The sequence below is a fragment of the Cnephaeus nilssonii genome, assembly GCF_951640355.1.
Source record: "Cnephaeus nilssonii genome assembly, chromosome: 4".
NCBI classification, from domain to species: Eukaryota; Metazoa; Chordata; class Mammalia; order Chiroptera; family Vespertilionidae; genus Cnephaeus; species Cnephaeus nilssonii.
In genome coordinates, this window is record NC_137075.1 from 104,290,612 (window position 1) to 104,309,509 (window position 18,898).

General features: G+C 59.4%; 1 protein-coding gene across 3 annotated transcripts in view; it reads left to right on the top strand.

The window, feature by feature from the left end:
* Nucleotides 1-18,898, top strand: part of BCL11B (BCL11 transcription factor B) — a gene marked incomplete at both ends in the record, with an annotated part of 89,551 nt that overhangs the window by 32,112 nt on the left and 38,541 nt on the right. Inside the window, one exon of one of the 3 annotated variants that reach the window (XM_079769795.1) lies at nt 7,375-7,590. The exons of the other annotated variants lie outside the window; for them this stretch is intronic. Coding sequence (XP_079625921.1) covers nt 7,375-7,590 — 216 coding nt within the window. The remainder of the gene's footprint in view (nt 1-7,374; nt 7,591-18,898) is intronic. 3 annotated transcript variants of the gene reach the window in all.

An 18,898-nucleotide genomic window follows, 5' to 3' on the forward strand; every position in this document is an offset into this window, starting at 1 on the left:
TCTAAGGAAATTTCAATCGTTGTCCTGTTGGTAGTTGGCTCTGTTGACTAAGGAGTTTGCCGACCACTGCCTGTCGCGTTGGCTCAGGGGCTGCAGTGGTCAGCTCCCTCCACTCCCCCCCCCCCCCCCCCCGGGAGCTCAGGAGGAGGTTCTAAACAGCCTTCCTCCCAGCAGGCCCCGGAGAGCTCTCTGCCACCTCACCGGGCAGGGCCCCAGAGGGACGGGGACCTGTGCTGGAACCCCACCCACCGACCCTCGGCTCGGGCTGCAGAAAGGGGTCCTGCCGCTCCAGAGTACCTGGCGGTGCATCCTGAGGGAGGTGGGGCTGGCACCTGTGCCATGGGGCCCGGGGAAGGGGTGGTCTGCAGCTGCGGGGAGGACATGGCCTTAGCCCTGGTGGGAGCAGGAAGGCGGGTTTGGTGGTGTTGGGGGCCTATTGTTCTCGGCCTCGCCTCTCCCTTTTCTGGGGCGCGTTAAATGACAGCAGGCTGGGGAGTCAAAGTAGTGGAGGCGGTGATTCACCCTTGACAGATCTCAGAGTGGGCAGGCGGGCCTGCGGGCGGGCGGGTGGGCGGGGAGGCGCCCAGGGGAGGGGCCCGGCTCAGTGCTGGGAGGGACGTGAAGGCAGGCGTGGGGGTCCTCGGGGTGGTCGCTGTGGAAGCCCTGCCCGCCCTCTGTGCCCCACCCAGCCAGGCCCAGGTGGTGAGGGCAGCCCGTCAGCTCAGGCCCCGGAAGGGCTGTGTTTTCAGCAGGCAGCCCAGGACCGGCGGGATGTGGATTCGAACCATGCTTTCATGTCTCCCGTGTAACGGCCTGAAGGAAATCTTTAAACGTAGCCGTGCAAACCCTGTGCAACCCATTTCCCCTTCCCATTGCTCCTCCTTTAAAGGACACTTCCACGGGAACCCCCAGACTCCAACCCATGGCAGCCAGGGACCCAGAGACCGCCTGATTTAGGATGAGAAATTGGGAGTGGGGAGTGGGACTTGGGGAGCCCTAGCTCCCCACAGAGGACTTTTTGGTCCCCCAAGTGCCTGGTCCAGGAGCTGAGCCATATAGCACCCTCTGAGCCTGCCCTCCGCGCCCCCCCTGCCCCCCCCCCCCCGCCAGCTTACAGGTTTCCAAGGTGACTTACGCTGTTCACGGAAATGCTTGCAGTCCTGGCTGCTTTGTTTTATTATGATGACATATATTTATAATGAAATGGAAAGCAAGTTCCCAGGCTTTCTTGGTTCCCGGACCTTGGCAATTAAAAACTAAGAGAAAGGTGACATGATACCTGTAGAGGGAAGGAATTTATTATTTGAGCCCCCCCCCGCCCCCGCCCCACCACACACACACACACAGGACCCTTGCTGCTCTGAAATTGAGTAACCAAGATGCCTTAGGATCCTTCTTCTCTGTTCCTGCTGTCTCAGCCACGGCCCTGCCCCTACACCCCCGTCCCCCCAAAGGGCAGGAGAGACAGAGGATGGGTGAGGGCTAGGACCTGTCTGGTGAGTACCTAGCCGTCTCATGTAAGGTGGCACTCCACTTCTTTCAAAGAGGAAATTGCCAAAATGGATGTCATCGGCTGCTAATTAGATGTATTTTAACCGCGGGGTCGTTTCGCCAGCTAAGGCTGTTATTATGTGCTTCCCCGTGAACATGCCGGAGCTGTTCAAGTAGGGTCCTGCGGCCGAGCAGCCGGAGAACGGGGCCGCGGCCCTGGAGGCGCCTCTCCTTGGGGTCAGCTGGTCCCCCCCTGGGTTGGCCCTGAGATGGCCAGGCCGGGCCCCTCGCCGAAGTCGGAGTCCTTTCAGCTTCTTGACGTGCGTCCGCTTTTCCCCTGTGACCCCCTTCTGGATGTGTTTCCACCAGGGAGGTGCTGAGCTCTCCAGGTTGGGGGACCCCCAGAATCACACCTCTCTCCCTCTAGCGGTCACCGTCCTCCAGTCCCCTCCTCGAAGCAACACATGACCACCCCAAACTGGCCTGAGCTGGCTTCCCTCCCTCTTCTCTCCCTAGCACACCGGAAAAAGAGTCCCGATTTCCGTCAGGTGGGGGGAGGTGGGCTGGAACTTGGATAAGGATCCTTAAACGTGAGCAGTGCCTTTGACTTCCCTCGATTTCTCTCTCTCTCCCCACCTCTCTGCCTGCCCCACCCCCTTAATACATAGCATTTTTTTATCACCCTTAAGACAAAGTAGCTGGCAAAATATTTAAGCAATCCGAAAGAAATGTTTTTATTTGCCCGCGTGCTAACTGGGTTATCTGCCTATCTTGTTTATGAAATTTGAGGCTGCCTTTCCTGCGGTCTGCTCGGCTCTCACATCTTCCCCGGCTCCCATTTCCATATTTCTGCGTGCATGTTCTTTGTTAATCACTTGGCAAGCGCTTATTTGAATATTAAAAATTTCTTTAATCATCAAAGGCAGGAGCACAGCCTCATGAATATTCATATTTTTCCCCCTCCTCATTACCCTGCAGTAAAAGCCAAACAGCCATCAATCGCCCTCATTACAGGCTCTGGCGTTTTGATTGGCTGCCGGCTGCCCAGAGCTTTTTATTTTTTTTTATTTTTTCCCTTCTCCTATGAGCTGTCTCTTACCTGCCAACTGCAAAAAATAAAAAAAATAATCAAAAAATCAACAATGCAAGAATAAATTCCTCTGGTTGGAAAGCAACTTTGCAAACTTGTCACACAGTCCTCGTGGCTTGCTGCTGCCAAAGTGGCCAGAGGCACTACCTGGGCCCCTAAAAAAAAAAAAAAAAAGACCCAGGAAAAAAAACGGGGGGTGGGGGGGCGGGGAGAGGGGAAAAATTAAATAAATAAAGCGGGAGAAACTTGAGCCTCAGCGATGAATATTTGTCAAGAGAGTTGACGTAAGTTTCATTTGCATAATGACTTTGTACTTCTGCATTAATAAAATTTGCATATGAAGCCATGTTAATTACTCCTGATCATGCTTTTTGCATTCATGCATAGTAATTTTCTCCGACTTGTGAGAATTAATGTCTTGGCGTGGGGGGAGGGGTGCGGGATTGTCAGGTTCCCTTGCCAGTGGCCCTCACCCGCAGGCGCTGGCTCCCTGTCTGTCTGTCTGTCTGTCTGTCGCCCTCCGGGGCCTGCGAACTCATTTTTGCACTATCAGTAGGAGCTCTTGGCTTTAAAAAATGTATCAATTGAAAGGCACCGGTAGGGAGAGAAATAGACATCTGCACAGTGTGTTCCAGAGCCTGTCTCCTGGCCCGGGGTCTGTAACCCTCCCACCCACGGGGGAGGGTCGCATTCCCCTCCAAACCAGGCCCCGGCTTTCCCAGGGGGGTTTTGTGTCTCCACGCGGGTGGGTGTGTGCGCGTGCGCCGGGCAAGTGCGCATGTGCGAGGAACGAAGCCACGCCCTCTGCAGGGCCCCTCCTGAAGGGAAAGCGGGTTACACGCCTCCCCGGGAATGATGCATTAATAATGACCTCACCCCCGGATGCGGAGCGTCAGAAACGTTTTGGGGTCTTCTGCGTGGGCGTTTTTGCACCTCCTGGTGCAGATGCACAGAGTGAGGTTCTGATGCCCGTGGGCCCTGTGGTGCTGGGCACCCAGCCTCGGTTTCCTCATCTGTGAGAGCGGGCGGTCCTGTTCCTGACTTCCTAGGGCGGCTGCTGGGCTTCAATGAGATGATATACGTATTCACTGTTTATTTCCCTTTCCCTAATGAAAGTGAGCTTCCATGATAAGCAGGCCAGCCAGCCAGGGGTTTATTCTTAAGCCGCCTGGATCCCGGTAAAGCTGGGATGGCGTCTCGGCGTCCCTCTGCCACATACCACCGCACACGTGCGTCTGGTCCGGTTCCAGCGGGGAACCCGCCGGGACCGCCACAGAAATTGTTTTTTTGCAGGAGTGCCCTGCACGGCTCCTTGGGGTGCCTTTCCGTGGGGAGGGGAGGGAGGCAGGTCCAGAAAGGAAAACAAACAAATGAATGAAGAAATGAAAGAAATCCATAAAGTAAATGGGCAGGGTGACCAGTTATTGCGTGTGTCCTGGAAGCTCTGTTCCGGCCAGGCATGTCCGGACTGTCCTTTAGAGGCAGGAGTCTGAGAAGTGACTCACCCAGGAAGTGGCAGAGGGGAGAGACACGGCAGAGGAGAGATCAGAGCCCAGGGCTCGGGCTCCCGGGCAGCCCCTCTCTGAGCTCCCGGCTTCCCGTGCAGGTGTCAGCCCCCGGTCACAGGGTCTGAGTGCTCGGTCAGGGGTTCTGGGTCCCTTGGCTGCACATTTTAAATTTTTTAAAATATATTTTATTGATTTTTTTTTTAACAGAGAGGAAGGGAGAGGGATAGAGAGTTAGAAACATCGATGAGAGAGAAAGAGAAACATTGATCAGCTGCCTCCTGCACACCCCCCCTCTAGGGATGTGCCCACAACCGAGGTACATGCCCTTGACCGGAATTGAACCTGGGACCCTTCAGTCCGCAGGCCGACGCTCTATCCACTGAGCCAAACCGGTTAGGGCTGCACTTCATTTTTTTAAATTATGTTTTCCATTGATTTTTAGAGAGAGAGGAAGGGAGAGGAATTGAGAGAGAGAAACATCGATGAGAGAGAAACATCATTGGTCGGCTGCCTCCTGCATGCCCCATACCGGGGCCCGAGCCCGAAACCGGGGCATGTGCCCCAGCCAGGAATCGAGCTGGGACCTCCCGGCCCACTGGTCGGTGCTCAAGCCCTGAGCCACACTGGCAGGGCGCTGGCTGCGCCTTTGAAGGCAGACACGCTTTCCTGGAGAAGGAACGGGAGCTGGGAGGTGGCCGGGGCTGGGCAGCGAAGCCAGAGACAGCCCTCACGTTGGCCTTGAGAAGAAAATGGAGATAAGATTCATGTAACAAAAAACGCACCATTTTAACCCTTTCCAGGGGTACACGTCACGGTTCCGAGTGTAGTCACAGTGCTGGGCAGCCATCACCACTATCTCATGCCAGAACGTTTTCATTCCCCTCCCCCCCCCCCCCCCCCCCCCCCCCCCCGAAAGCAACCCCGCCACGCCCCTCTCACTCCCCGCCCCGCCCCGCATCCGGGGCTCTCTCTGGATTCGCCTGTCCTGGACCCTCCCCACACATGCGAACACATAGTAGGCGGCTCCTTTCAGCACCTTGGGCTTCTGCCCTAGCTTCGGGCCAGGACTTCTGGAGTCGCGCCCCTGGGCAGGCTTACACTGTGCTCCAGCGGTGACCACCCCCACCCCCCAGCAGGGGTCCTCTGCAGGCAGGTCAGGATCGGGAGCCCCTCGCCTTGCTGGCCCCTCCCCTGGCTCCGTGGAGCCCGCCCCCGCCTCGGAGCAGGTGGACTTGGCTAGGGGAGCTTCCCAGTGAGGCGATGAGGCCCCTCCAGGCGCAGCCCAGCCCCCGCCCCCCCGAGTTAGGATGGCTTGATCTTTCCTGACTCGGGCCTGAGCCTGACCTTCCAGGAGGAGAGAGTGTGGCTGGGCTATTCTGTGGTCCTTCCTTCCAGCCAGGGAGGCACAGGCTCCGCCTTGGACAGTGCCCCCAGCACGGGGGCTCTGCTGGTTTTCTCAGCCCCAGGACATGCTGTGGCCTCCCCCAGAACCTGGGGACCCACCCACGTTGGCTCTTCTGCAACCTCCGACGGCCTGGCTGAGCCCACGGACCCTCAAGCTCCCCTCTCCCCCACAGCCCTCCCTTTCAGGATCCAGGGCCGCCCCATCACTCCAGCCCCCTGCAGCCTCGGGGGGAAGCAGGGCACCTCCAGGCTTCAGAGACACAACTGGGTTCGGGTTCCAAACCTCCGGAGCCTCCGCCTCCGCCTGGGACGGGGATGATCTTCCCTGCGGAGCGGGTGGTGTGGTAGGTGTTTCGCTCAAAGCTGCTGTCGCAGTCACGGATGGTTCAGAGCCTCCCGGGGTGTGTAGGCAAGGCCGCCCTAGTGGGCGGGTTCTCAGGCCAGGACTGGCCAGGGCAGGCTTCTAGGAGGGGGCCGGGGACACTGGCCTCAAGAGCCGACCCTCCTGGGGGCCTGTCTTGAATCTGGGGCGTTGCCTTCTGCTCGGCATCTGCGGCGGGAACTGTGTCTGGGGCCCTTGCCACGCCCTTCCTGGGCCTTGAGCTCAGAAGCATCTCAGGCCCTGGGCGTAGCCTAGTCGGAGGTCTTCCGTGGCCCAGCGGGGCCCAGGTGGGTGGGGTTAGCTCTGACCTCCCGGCAGGACACTTGCAGGTCTTCTTAAATGCCCCGATGCCCCTCCAATCCTGGGTTACAGACCAAGAACCCCGGTTCTGCAGCCCGGCAACCAGGCTGCTGGTGTGTACAGCCTTCCGGGCCCACGTCATCAGTTTCCTGGTCTGTGCAATGGGTATTGTGTGCCTCGCCCCAGGGCATGCTGGGAAACTCACTGGCGGTGAACCCTGTGGCTCCTGGCTCGCCGCGGGTTTGCAGGGCCCTGTGGCTCTCCGGAGGGAGGGTCCCGCGTGGGGCCGTGGCGCGGGCCGATGCCCCCCTGCAGACCTGCGTGGGGCGGCGAGCCGCGTCGGGCGGCCTCCCTGGCAGAGCCGGCCCAGGGCCCAGCTGCCTGTCGTCTTGTTGACGTTTTCTTTTTGTCTCTCTGATGCTTCCCTGCTCAATTATTTACCCAGGGAATTTGGGCTTCTTCACTTGTGGTTTTGGCAAGGGCTTCACACAAATGTTTTGCCCTGGTGGTCTCTCAGCCATTTCAGATAAACGGCCAAATCAAATGCAGGCCGTGCCGGGGAGCTGAGGCGCGGCAGGCCCCTGGCCCTGCGTCGTGGCCGTCAGACCGGGGAGGCGTGAGGAGGGGTGCTGGGCAGTGCCAGGGTCCTCTTGGGGGCGTTCAAAGCCTCCGAAGGGCCTTGGGGCGTGGGTCGCGGAGGAGGGCCTCGGGCTGCAGGGCGGCACCAGCTGGCCATTCGCCAGGCTGGAGGTTAACCGGCGCCCGGCGCTCCGAGGTGGACTGGGGGAGGCCCGGGCCTGTACAGACACCATCCCGATAGAGCAAGCGGTGGCCTGGAGTTTCCCAGAGGGGGGTGGCCCAGAGTTTTGGGAACAGATGCCCCATGGAGCCTGCTCCCCAGCACTTCAGACGCCCCCCCCTCCGCCCCCCATGGGGGGACCTGCCTGGGCGTGGGCACCCTGACAGCTCCCTGCCCTAGGCCCTCGGGGATGGGAGCCGGGCCCTAGGACAGCCCAGCCTGGCAGCTGTGGAAACAGCACCCCCAGGCCCCTGCCTGTGCCCCGCGGTCTTCCCTGCGGGGCCTGGCACCCCGGAAGGGCGGCCTGCAGCCCTCTGCCCCGGGCCCCTGTTCTGCACCCCGAGCCCCGTGTACAGTCCAGGGCCCGACTGACCAGTCTTTTCTATTGTTTTTTCTCCAGGGCCGTGCAGGCCTGCCCAGCTGCCCGCGATGGCCCCCATAGCTGCCTCCTCCTCCCACCCTCACACATCCGTGATCACCTCACCTCTGCGCGCCCTGGGCGCTCTGCCGCCCTGCTTCCCCCTGCCGTGCTGCAGCGCGCGCCCGGTCTCGGGTGACGGGACTCAGGGTGAGGGGCACGCGGAGGCTCCTTTTGGATGTCAGTGTCAGTTGTCAGGTAACAGACGCCGCGGGGTTCGGGGGGCGGGCTCCCGGGGGGGGGCGGGGTGCACCCTGGCAGAGCTAACGGCTGCCTCTCCCAGGTGGGCCGGGGCAAGGTGGGGACCCAGGGGGGCCGTGCAGCCCCTGCCCCAAAAGGCATTTTCGGGGGGGGGGGGGCGGCTCCAGGGGAAGTGGTGAAGGATGCCGACAGAACTGAGCACCAGTGCCTGGTCCCCATGGGTCAGGAGGTCCCCACGCCTCCGCCCGTCCCGAGAGTCTCCCAGAATGCACTGCCAGCCTCCCAGTTTCATCTCTTTGGGCTGTTTAGCTAAAGCTTAATTGGATAACGCTTAACATCTGAGGTTTTCTTCTGCCCTCGCCACTGCCACCCCCTCCCCCGCCCCAGCCACTGCCCCCCCCCCCCCCAGACATGGCCAGGAGGATTCCGTGGTTGTTGTCTGTGTACGTTGCCGAGCCGTCCACAACGCGTTTCTCTTTGTGAGAATGTGTTGCCCATTAGCTTTGAGGGGGAAAAACGCTTTAAAGGAGACTTTCAGGGGGGACTTAAGGGGGGAGTTAGGGGGGCTGGGGCAGGGCCATGTGTTTACCGAGGGGCTGAGCACCTACTGTGCGCCTGGCTTTCGGTTGACGGGGCTGCCCGTTTTACAGATGGGCACACAGGGGCAGTGAGGTGACTCAACCTGGTCACCATGACAACCACCGCCCCCCTCCCCCCCCCCATCCCCAAACAGAGCACCGCTGGGCCTGGCTGCTGGCGAGGTCGCCTTCCCAGCATCCCCTCTGACACGTGGTGGCATCGTAGGGACTGGGTTATGCCTTGAACGCCCAAAGATGAATTGCCTGGGAGGGGTTCGCATAGAAGTCACGCGGCCTGGGGTCCAGGGTGGCTGGGGCTCCTGTCCCTGCTCGTAGGCCTGTGCTGTGGTCCCTGCTCGCTGAGCGCCGGAGCCTGCGCTGTCTGGTCGGCTGCCCTGCTCCCATGGCTTCCTGTAATGAGTGCTGCGGGCCCTGCAGCCACTGCGGGGCAGGGGCGGGGCGAGCTGTCAGAGATCAGCGAATGTTTCTGACCGGACTCCGTCAAGTCCTGTGGTGCAGACACGCCATCTCCTTGGCGCTCAGGGCTCTGCTGAACCCTCTGCCGGCTCCGGCTCTTCCTAGAAGCAGCCGCGCTGTGCGGGAGCTGCTCCATCCCCATCGCGCAGACGGGGACGTCCAGTCTCGGGCAGGGAGGCTGGGCCAAGGTTGGGGACCTGGGATTTGTCAGCAGGATGATGCCTCCTGACAGCGCTACCCTCTTCCTGCCGAGTCCCATGCCTCTGCCTCCATCCTCACACACCTGCTCGCAGCCACAGGGCCACCTGCCTCCTTGTAAGGGCTGTGTATTGAGGGCCTCCCGTTCGCTGCCTTGTACTAGGCGTTTTGTGTGCGTTCTTGAATGTCATCCTCACAGCAGCCTTAGGTAGGTTCACTCCCCACTTTACAGATGAGAACGAGGCTCAGAGACACTGAGGGCTCACAGCTCTCACTCATTCATTCACTCACTCACTCATCCATTCCTCCACAAAAAGCCGTTTTTGTGTACCAGGGTCTGAGGCACCCTAGTGTGTAGACACTGTGCAACCCAGGCAGAGTCAGGCGAGGGTCCCTGCCCTCCTGCTGCGTGCAGTCGGGTGGTGGTGGGAGGAGCTGGAAGGGGACCTGTCCCCCTGTAAGGACCCTCGAAAGGGGATGGAGGAGCAGAGGTGGGATTTGATCCTGGGCTGCGCAGCCAGCACCTGTTCCCTCGTTGGCGTTGCCTCCTCCGTTTGAGGCCTTCTTGGGGTGTGTAGCTTGATGCTTTGAGGACCCAGAGACCGGAGCAGCCCCCACACTCGATGGCAGCGTGGTGTCTGTGTCTGGGGTCCCTGGGACCTCTCCTCCTGACCCCCAGGGGCCCGCCCTCAGCCTCCAGCCCTCCACCCCGATTTCCAGCACTGTCCCCTTTCCTCCCTGGGTCCCCACGCACCAGCTGCGCCAGGTCGCACCACCGTATTTCCCGATGAATTTCAACCTGCGACCCTCCTGTTCCAGTGGCGTTTGTCCCTCCGTAGCCTCGGCCCCCGGCACCCGGCTGTTGGCTTCAGTGTGTTTAGTGCCTGTTTAATTAGCAGCTGCAATGGAGTCATTACACTCCCGGTTCCCGTGAGGGGGGGGGCAGGCCTCTGTGCAGGTGGGAAGGGGCCGCCGTCCACACTTGGTCTCGTCCCTCTCGGGATCTGGACGCACTGAACCTCTCTCTTCAAATTAATACGGAAACCCCGGTGTAACCGCGTGTCTCGCACAGGTTAATTGCGTGCCCGGGAACACGCTCGCAGCTCTTGATGGGAGGTGTGATTTCATGGGGGAGAAGACCACACAGGTATGGTGCTGTGTGCCTCTCGGGCTGGCGGCACCCCACAAGCCCCGCCTCCCAGGACCCCAATGCAGACCCCTTTCTGGTGGTCAGGGTGGGGGAAGGGACTTCTTTGACCCCTGTGCATCCGTTGCTTTTTGACTCGCTGGGATAACGGGCAGCAGGGTCCAGGCGTTCCTAGGAAATGAAGGTTTTCCTGAGAAATTCCCCGTAGGGACTTCTCCAGGCCACCCGTGGAGTCAAGTGGTTCAGGCTGTGGTCCTGGCCCTTCCTGTACCTGGCTGGTGACCTTGAACAAGTGACCCCCTGCCCCCCCATTCTGAACCTCATTTTCTCCTTCTAATAAAGAGGTAATATGCAAATTGACCATCACACCCTCGCACAAGATGGCCACCCCCATGTGGTCAAACATGGCCACCACAAGATGGCCAGCAGGTGAGGGCAGTTAGAGGCAACCAGGCCTGCAGGGGAGGGCAGTTGTGGGGGCAGGTCGGCAGGGGAGGACAGTTGGGGGGGACCAGGCCAGCAGGGGAGGACACTTGAGGGGGATCAGGCCTGCAGTTGGGGGCGATTGGGCCAATAGGGGAGCAGTTAGGCATCAATCAGGCTGGCAGGTAGAAGCAGTTAGGGGCAATCGGGCAGGCAGGCAGGCGAGCGGTTGGGAGCCAGCAGTCCTGGATTGTGAGAGGGATCAGGCCTAAACCGGCAGTTGGACATCCCTGGAGGGATCCCAGATTGGAGAGGGTGCAGGCGGGGCTGAGGGATACCCCCTCCAGTGCACGAATTTCATGTACCGGGCCTCTAGTGTGTGTGTGTGTGTGTGTGTGTGTGTTGGTGTATGTACATACACACCAACACACACACACACACACACACACACATACATATACAGGGTGTCGCCTCAAAATGTAAACATACTTTAAGAGCTGATAGCTCAATTTTGAAAGTGAAATGTATTTTAATAAACACTGCCTTTATAATGATTCAAAGTGTGTGTATACATTTTTGGGGAACACCCTATCTATCTGTGATATGCATGCTACAGTTAAAAACGGGGCTCCTTATATTGATCTCTGAAATGGATCAGTTAGTCCTTTCAGTTACAGAGTTACTGTGGATGACGGGCCTGGGGCTTGGGGAGCGTGCCCAGGGCAGGGGTGGGCTGTTCAGAGATGAGTTTGAAAACCATTGGGCTCTGGCCTGAACCCTTCCCCCTTCGGAGGTGTCTATGACTCAGAGGCAGACACTCGAGTGTATCAGACCCTGGGTGAAGGCTGCTCTGCGCGGCGTGGCGGTGTGACCTTGGAGAAGTCATTTCCTGCCCCCTTCCTCCGTTTCCCCACCTGCACGGGGGTAGTGCATGCTTTGAAGGACTGTTTTGAGGATCGCATGAGGTCATAGGTCAGGAGTTGAGAACGGTGCCCCGTGCTGAACCCTTCGGCATCGTGACTCACGCGGGAGCTGGTGGGCTTCAGAACGTGGCGTCGTCCGTGTCCGGCACTGCGTGGCCTCTCCCTTCAAGCCGGACCCCGAGTCTCCGTTCTGAGAGGCAGACCCCACACCAGCCTTGGGAGGTAGAGAGGAAGCGAGAGACACGGCTGCCTCTAAAAGCCACAAATGGTCAGCAGCCACACTGATTGATACAGGAGTGTGGTGAAGCTCAAGGTCGCATGCAAGACCACCCAGGACCCCAGCTCGGGGAGGTGGGAGTGTTTGGGTTTAATAGACCGAGTCAGCTGCTGTCGTGGGTAGCTGCTGAAATCACGGGCCATCCTGTAAAGTTAAATTCAATTGGCTTTTCTACTGGGAGCGTGCTTGCTGTGCTGTGTAACCAGGCTGGGGTTGCTTGGCTTGGGTTAACGGGACCATAAAGACAAGAGATTACCTGTAAGTACACGGGAGGGTTTAACCGTGGAACCCGCCTCTTTCCCCTCCTTCTACTCTATCCCAGGGTCCGTTTTGTGTTGGTTTTTCAAACCGGGCCGTCCAATGGGACGCCGTGGACTGGACCACCCCCGCGGTGGAAGCTTGGTGCAATTAATACAGTCTGTCTGGAGAGGGGCCTTCTTTCTGGAAGTTTTATGTTAATGATAGGGTCTGTGCTTTGCACATTTCATCCCGGAACAAGCAGCGAGCTGCAGTTGCATTCCGGACTGGGTTTGATTAGCACCGGAGGACCGGTGGGCAGCCACGGGGCGCTGCGGGCCGAGATGCAGCGCCCGCCAGGCCCGCGCCGGCGCACTGCCTCGGCCGGTGCCGGGGTGCAGAGGTGCCCCAGTGGGGTGTGAGAGCCTCCATGGAGACTCTGGAGGGAGGGGTGAGTATGGGGCGAAGAAGAAGAGAAGTGAGTGTGGGTGAGCGTGTGTGGACGGAAACACTCCGAAGGGGGGAAGGTTCGAGACATGTTCCTGTGCCACCCTTTGCAGAGTCGCATTTGTAGATGGGTCTTCCCGGCCAGCCAGGCCTCAGGGTCCATGGGGGTTGGCTCACTGTAGAAGGAGGGCTCTCAGGGGACTTATTAAAAATTTAGAGTCATCCGTACGCCTTGTGATGTCTGCTCCGCCCAGAGGGCCGCGGGTCCAGCAGATGCCACCCAGCAGGGCCTTCTGCACGCCAGTCCCTGGATTCTGCCGCGGTGCCTGCCTGTGAGATCACACCAGCCCTGACCGCGGCCTTGAGAGCCCACAATGGGAGAAAGTGCTGGGAGGAGCCGCGGAGAGCCGCACGGCCCCCAGGGTGGAGGGAGCCCCCGCTCCAGGCTGGTGGAGGTGGCCCAGAGCCCCAGGGCATGGATGAACCCCAGAATGTCCCCTGTCTGGCTGCCCGAAGCGAAGTCACATCTCCAGCACCAGTGGGGGCTGAGGTTGCTGGGAAGCGGGGGTGGGGGGAAAGGGGTGGGGAGGGGTTGACGCTGCCCAGCGGGGGGCAGGGGCACCTACCAGGGTGACTGTCCTTAGATAAAAGGGTTCCCAGCGAGGACGTCCAGACGGAGATCTGCAGCCAGGCCGGATTCCATGCCCTCTGCGCGCCGGCCCCGCAGCCCCTCTGAAGGCAGAGCTAAATCAAAGAGTTCTGTTCAAATCCGTACAAGATGTTGCTGTTTTTCCTGCTCTGACAGGAGAGGCATTTGGAAGTGCAGTTTCTTTTTTTTTTCTTTTTCTTTTCTTTTTTTTTTTTTTTTATAGCTGTCTTAAAAAGGAGTTTGGCTGTTTAGCACAGCTGGTGCTCATTACATTATGCACTGGCAATAAAATAGCATGTGTAATTAATTTTTAATGCAGCCTGGATGCAGCCCTTTAAAGCAGGGAGTGGATGTGAATAGCCGGCACCGGCCACCGACACCAGAGCTCTCCGGGCGAGGCCGCCCGTTCCGCAGCTTGAAAGGGCGCCCGAACGCGGCAGGGGCGGCCGGCGCCCTCCACGGGGAGCCCCACGGCCCAGGACCGGGCTCACCTCGGGGGCCTGAGGCTTGTATGAAGCTTGGACGATGTGGGATCGGGGGTCCCGGAGGGGTCATCTCATCCAACCCCTTCATTATCTAGACGGGGAAACAGAGGCCACACGCCGTGTATGGCTGAGCTGACCTGGATCACACCCCTCAGGCTCTGCCCACCAGACCACACTGCCTCACGTCGTTCATTTTGAAGACGGGGGAGTCGCACCGTCCAGCTGAGGCTGCGGGACACGTGTGGCCGGACTGGGCAGCAGATAGCGTTTGCCTTGAGGAGCCTCACTCACGTGCTTAGCCGCCGGGACCCTCAGCTTTGCCGTCTGCAGTGGGAACATGCTTCCATGCGTCCTCCGTGCGAGACATTCTGTGGCCGCCCATCTCCACGCCGGGCTCGTGGCACCGATTCCCGTGTGACGTGGAAGGCCATGGTGGACACACGTTGGCAGGAGAGCCGCAGGTGTCACGGGAAGCTCCAGCGACGGGGCCGTGCTTGGTTCCTATTCTCAAGGGCACGGGCGTGACCCTGTGACCCTGGCTAGCCACTGCCTCTCTTCAGGCCTCAGTTTCCTTACCTGGGAATGAGCACTCCCTGCTCATCATCCCTGCATTGAGCGCCCACCGATCGGCCCGCCAGCGTGGGATGGCCACAGCCGGTCACCAGCACGCGGGGCAGCAGAGGCGAAGGGAGGGGGAGGGGCAGGGAGGAGGAAGCTGGTGTTGAAAAGCCTTGAGTGCCGCGTGGCCGCCATCTCTCTGACAGTCTCCTGTCAGGGGGGTTTTCTCAGTGAGAATGGAGGGGGAGGAAGGCCCATGGCCTTCAGTGCTCCTGTGGTTGGCAGCTGTAGTCAGCAGTGTCCGAGGCACCTCGTCCTCATGACACCCCTCAGAAGCAGCAGCCGCCCCGCCTTATGCTCACGAGGATGCTGGAGCTCAGAGAGGCCCCAAAGTGCCCCGCGTCCCGCAGCACACAAGTAGCAGAACTGAGGTGGGGACGCGGGTCTGCCTGGCCCTGGAGTCACGCTCACAGCTGTCCCCTCTGGCTTCCCGTGGGGCTGCACGGGGGCTCAGATGCAGGCAACAGCAATGCGGCTTGCGCTGGGAAACCAGACCCCATTCCGAAACGGGCCTGGGTGGGCCCCCCAGGTCTTCATCACCAGCTGTCCTGGTGCCCGGTCCTGGGCCAGACACAGGGGTCGGAAATGAGCTCCGTGGGGTCCTTCCCTTGAGGAGGTCCCGGGGGTGGGGGCTGCACAGCAAACACGAGATGCACATCCCATGATGCTGTGCTTGACTGAAGACAAATGGAAAGACTGTGCTGTGGGATCTGGGAGGAGTCGGGGTGCACGGGAGTTTCCTGCTGGGGAAGATGAGGCTGTGGGGCGGGGGGGGGGGGCAGGCTTCTTCCAGTGTGGGGGTCAGTGACAGAGACGGATGTGGGCGTCTTCTAGGAGGGGTGCCGCTGACCCAACCAGCTTCCACTGGCCCTGGCTGGCCCCGGAGGTCTGAGTTGTCAGCGACTTAAGGGGACACACAGAGTGACTGACCCTCAGACCACCTGAGGGGGCGTTTTGATGTTGAAGAAGAGGCCTGGGGTTTGGGAAAAGATTTTCTCATCACATCGCCCTCCGATTGGGTTTCTGGGGTCTGGCTGGGAGGCGGGGACTCGGCGGCTGGCCCCGCTCCAGCCTTCACCAGGCCCACACGTATCCCCGTCGCTGTCTTCCCAGCGCTGGGCGGGCCCGGGAGACGCGGGTGGACGGCGAAGACCCGGGAAGGTCACGGCCGCGTCCTCCAGGGAGAGCAGGAGAAGCTCACAGCTCTGTTCGTGCCCCTGCCGCCCCCGGGAAGCAGTCTCTCTCCACTCGCGAGAAGCAGCTGCCGTCGCCCCTGGAGCTTGAGGTGTCTGTCTCCTTTGGTGGGGGAACAAAATGTACTTGTCTTTTCGAACCCGAGGGCCGGGCAGGGCGGAGGGGCTGTGTACTGTGCATATTTCACAATCAAACCCGAGTAGTCTAAACCATGAAATGTCGTTTATCCAAACATAATCAAGGCTGGCCAATTTCATCCAGAAAGCAGCGGGAAGGAACCTTCGCTGGGCAGGGGCTCGCTGTGTGGGGTTCCATGCGCAGCCCGCCTTACACCTGAGGCGGATACAGCCTGCCCGTCCTTGGGAGTTATTGAATAACCAAGAGCCGGTGGGGGGGCCGGGAGGGGGGTGGCGTGTGACCACGGTGTGTGGTCGGTGGGGGTGGAAGCATCAACCATGATTTCCTCTCCTGCCAGGTTTCTTCTTACCCTTGGCAGTGAAGCTACCAGGTCACGGGCAGGCCACTATTTCTGTGCCCCCACTGTGCGCCACTATTTCTGTGCCCCCACTGTGCGCCACATTTCTGTGCCCCCACTGTGCCCCCCCACAGGGGCCTGACATTGAAGCTTCCCAGCAGCTTCTCTCTTAGGAAGGTACCCTTCTATAGTTCACGGGTGAGAAGACCAGAGAGGGGACGTGACTTGCCTGAAATGGCACAGCTCGTAGGTGGCAGAGGTGGGATTTGAACTCGGGTCTCTTTGGGTCTGGGGGCCACAGCCTGCTCCTCCCCTGGCTTTCTGGCTCGCAGGCTGCCCTGCCGCTGGCCTGCCTGGCTGGGTGAGTGGGAGCAGCCGAGAGAGAGGGACGAGCTAGTGGGTCACGGAGCTGCGCCGGCTGGCCGCGCCCGGATAGTAAGAAGGCCTGCATTTTATGATTTCAGCGGAAGGGACCCGAGGGCTGGGACTTCTCAAAGGAGGTGAATGCAAAAACGGAGGCACTGGCTGCAGAGACAGGGACAGTTGGGATCGTTTCATAAATCTGGACGGTTTACATTGTCGCCTTTGTTAATACGAGGTGGAGGGAGGGGCCGAGTTTAACCAGTTCTTTCGGACGAGGGCTCCCTTTTCTCCCAACTCCTTGCACTTTACTAACAAGCACCCCCTTTATTCTCGGTTTCATAGTAAAAGGAGCCATTGCTTGAGGGCCCACTGTGTGCCACGGCCTCTGTACGTGTCATCTCCGTGATTCTCACGGCGGCACGAGGGTGTGCCGCTGGAATTGTCTTCTTATGATGGTCAACCACACAGGACAGAAAACTGGCCGTTTTAACCGCTTTTCGGTGTACAATGGCATTGTTCAGGTCCCATCACTGCCATCCACCTCCAGAACCGTTTATCATCACAAATGGAAACTGACCCCTTAAGCTTGAACTACGCCCCCCCCCCCCAACACACACACAACCCACACCCACCAGCTACTTTCTGTCTCCGTGAGTTTGACTCCTGGGCCCCTGGGAGAAGTGGGTCATACCGTGTTCGTCCTCTGTGCCTGGCTGATCTCGCCCAGCGCGCCCTCCAGGTCCCGTCCGTCCATGTTGTAGCGTGTGCCAGGCATTCCTTCCTTTTCGAGGCTGAGTAATATTCCACGCTGCGGGTGGACCACACCTTGTTTGTCCGTTCGTCCCGTGACGGGCGCTTGGCTGTTTCTGCCTTTCGGCGATTGTGGATGATGTTGCTGTGAACGCACACAGTGGTTCGGGGTCCTGCTTTCCGCTCTTCGGGGTTTATACCCGGGAGAGAAATTGCTGGACCCGTGGCCATTCCATGTGCCACCCTTTGGGGACCTGCCCCCCTGTCTTCCACAATGGCTGCACCAGGTTCCCTTCTCACCAGCAGAGCCCAGAGGGCCCAGTTTGTCCACGTCCTCTCCTGACCGTGGAGTTTGTTCTCAAGGACCCTGAGTCAGGGATGTGGACAACGATTGGCCCAAGGTAAGCGGTTAATACGCCGGAGGGTCTGGGATGGAGCCAGCTCCCCCGGGCTTCAGGCTCGGTGCCTGTGGCCACTGTCCTGGGCACCTCCTTCGGTACCTTCTGTTTGAGGGTCTCTAACCCCATGGCGACCCTGTCCCCAGCATGACTGGTTCTCAGCAATCAGCCGAACATCCCTCTAGCCTGAGTGTCTGGGGAAGAAAATTCTGCAAGTGGACAATTCCCACTTTCTTCTCTGCTGTGTCCACAGGGCGTTGGTTTGGGTTTGGTTGAGCAGAGCCATGAACCTGGGGGCCAGGGAGAGCTGGCTGGCCCCGGGGGCACGCCCCACCCCTCTCTGGGCCTCTCAGCGTCTCCCCATCTCCTGGGCATCATCACGCGGCCTTCCTTCCCTGGCGGGGGTGTGGGGGGACCAAGGGCGCCTTCCTGGGTCTTCGGCTGTGATGGGTGCTCAGGTTCCTTGTTGAAAGGGACAGTGAGGGTTCTATGGGGCTGGGACTTCTCCCTGTTGCTCTGTATTGTTCCTTAGGGCTGACCTGGCAAATGACCACGGCTTCAAACAGCACAAGTGTTCCATCTCTCAGTCCTGGAGGCCACAGCGCAGACGCCAGGTGTGGGCGGCGCTGGCTCCTCCTGCAGGCCCCAGGGAGGCCTCCTCCTGCCCCGCCCAGCTCCTGGCGCCCCGGTGGCCCTGGGCTGTGGCCGCGCCTCTCCAGCCTCTGCCTCTGTGGTCCGTGTCCTCCTCCCTCTCCTCTCCTGGACAATTAAAATTAAAAGGACAATCGTCCTGCCTGGCTGGTGTGCTCCGTGGTTGAGCGTCGACCTATGAACCAGGAGGTCACAGGTTCGATTCCCCATCAGCGCACATGCCCCAGTTGCGGGCTTGATCCCCAGCAGGGAGTGTACAGGAGGCAGCCAATCAATGATTCTCTTCGTTGATGTTTCTCTCTCTCTCTCTCCCTCTCCCTCCTGCTCTGAAATCAATAACAATATATTTAATATAAAGTAAAAGGACAACTGTCCTTGGTTTAACGTCCACCAGGAGAATCTAGGATGATCTCACGCCAGACCCTGGACTTAAGTACATCTGCGGTGGCCGTTTTTCCAAAGAAGGTCAGAGTCACCGGGTGGAGACGTTGGTTATGGACATTTCATTTCGGGGACACCCTTCGGCCCAGGACCTCCTCCTTGCTGGGTCGAAGGCCCATGCCGGGCAGCAATCCCCGTTGGGTGTTCTCTGTGAACCCTGAGTCTGGGACAGGTTCTGGCATCTGGGGGCGCGCCCCACATGTGTGCGGGGTTGCACCTGGAGATGGTTGCGCTGTTCCTTCCCCCAGGAGCCGTGTGTTTCTCAGGTGCTGTGCCTCTGGGAACCCCCAGACCACCACGGTTCGCGGAAGGTTGTGTGGCCCCCAGTCCTGCCCTGTGCCAAGTCAGAGCACAATTACTAATAGCGAGTGGGGTGGCTTTAAGAAAAGTCTGCGATGAGTATTGTGAGAAAGAATTAGCAAAGTTGAGTAGGAGCTAAATATAGCTGGACACATACTTGCCTATAAGCTTTTTTTTTTTTCTTCAAGAAAATGTAATTATTTTTGTAAACCGACTCCGAGAAGCCAGGAGTATTTTTAGTCTGCATCTTCCAAGATGTTGTGCATCTTTTCAG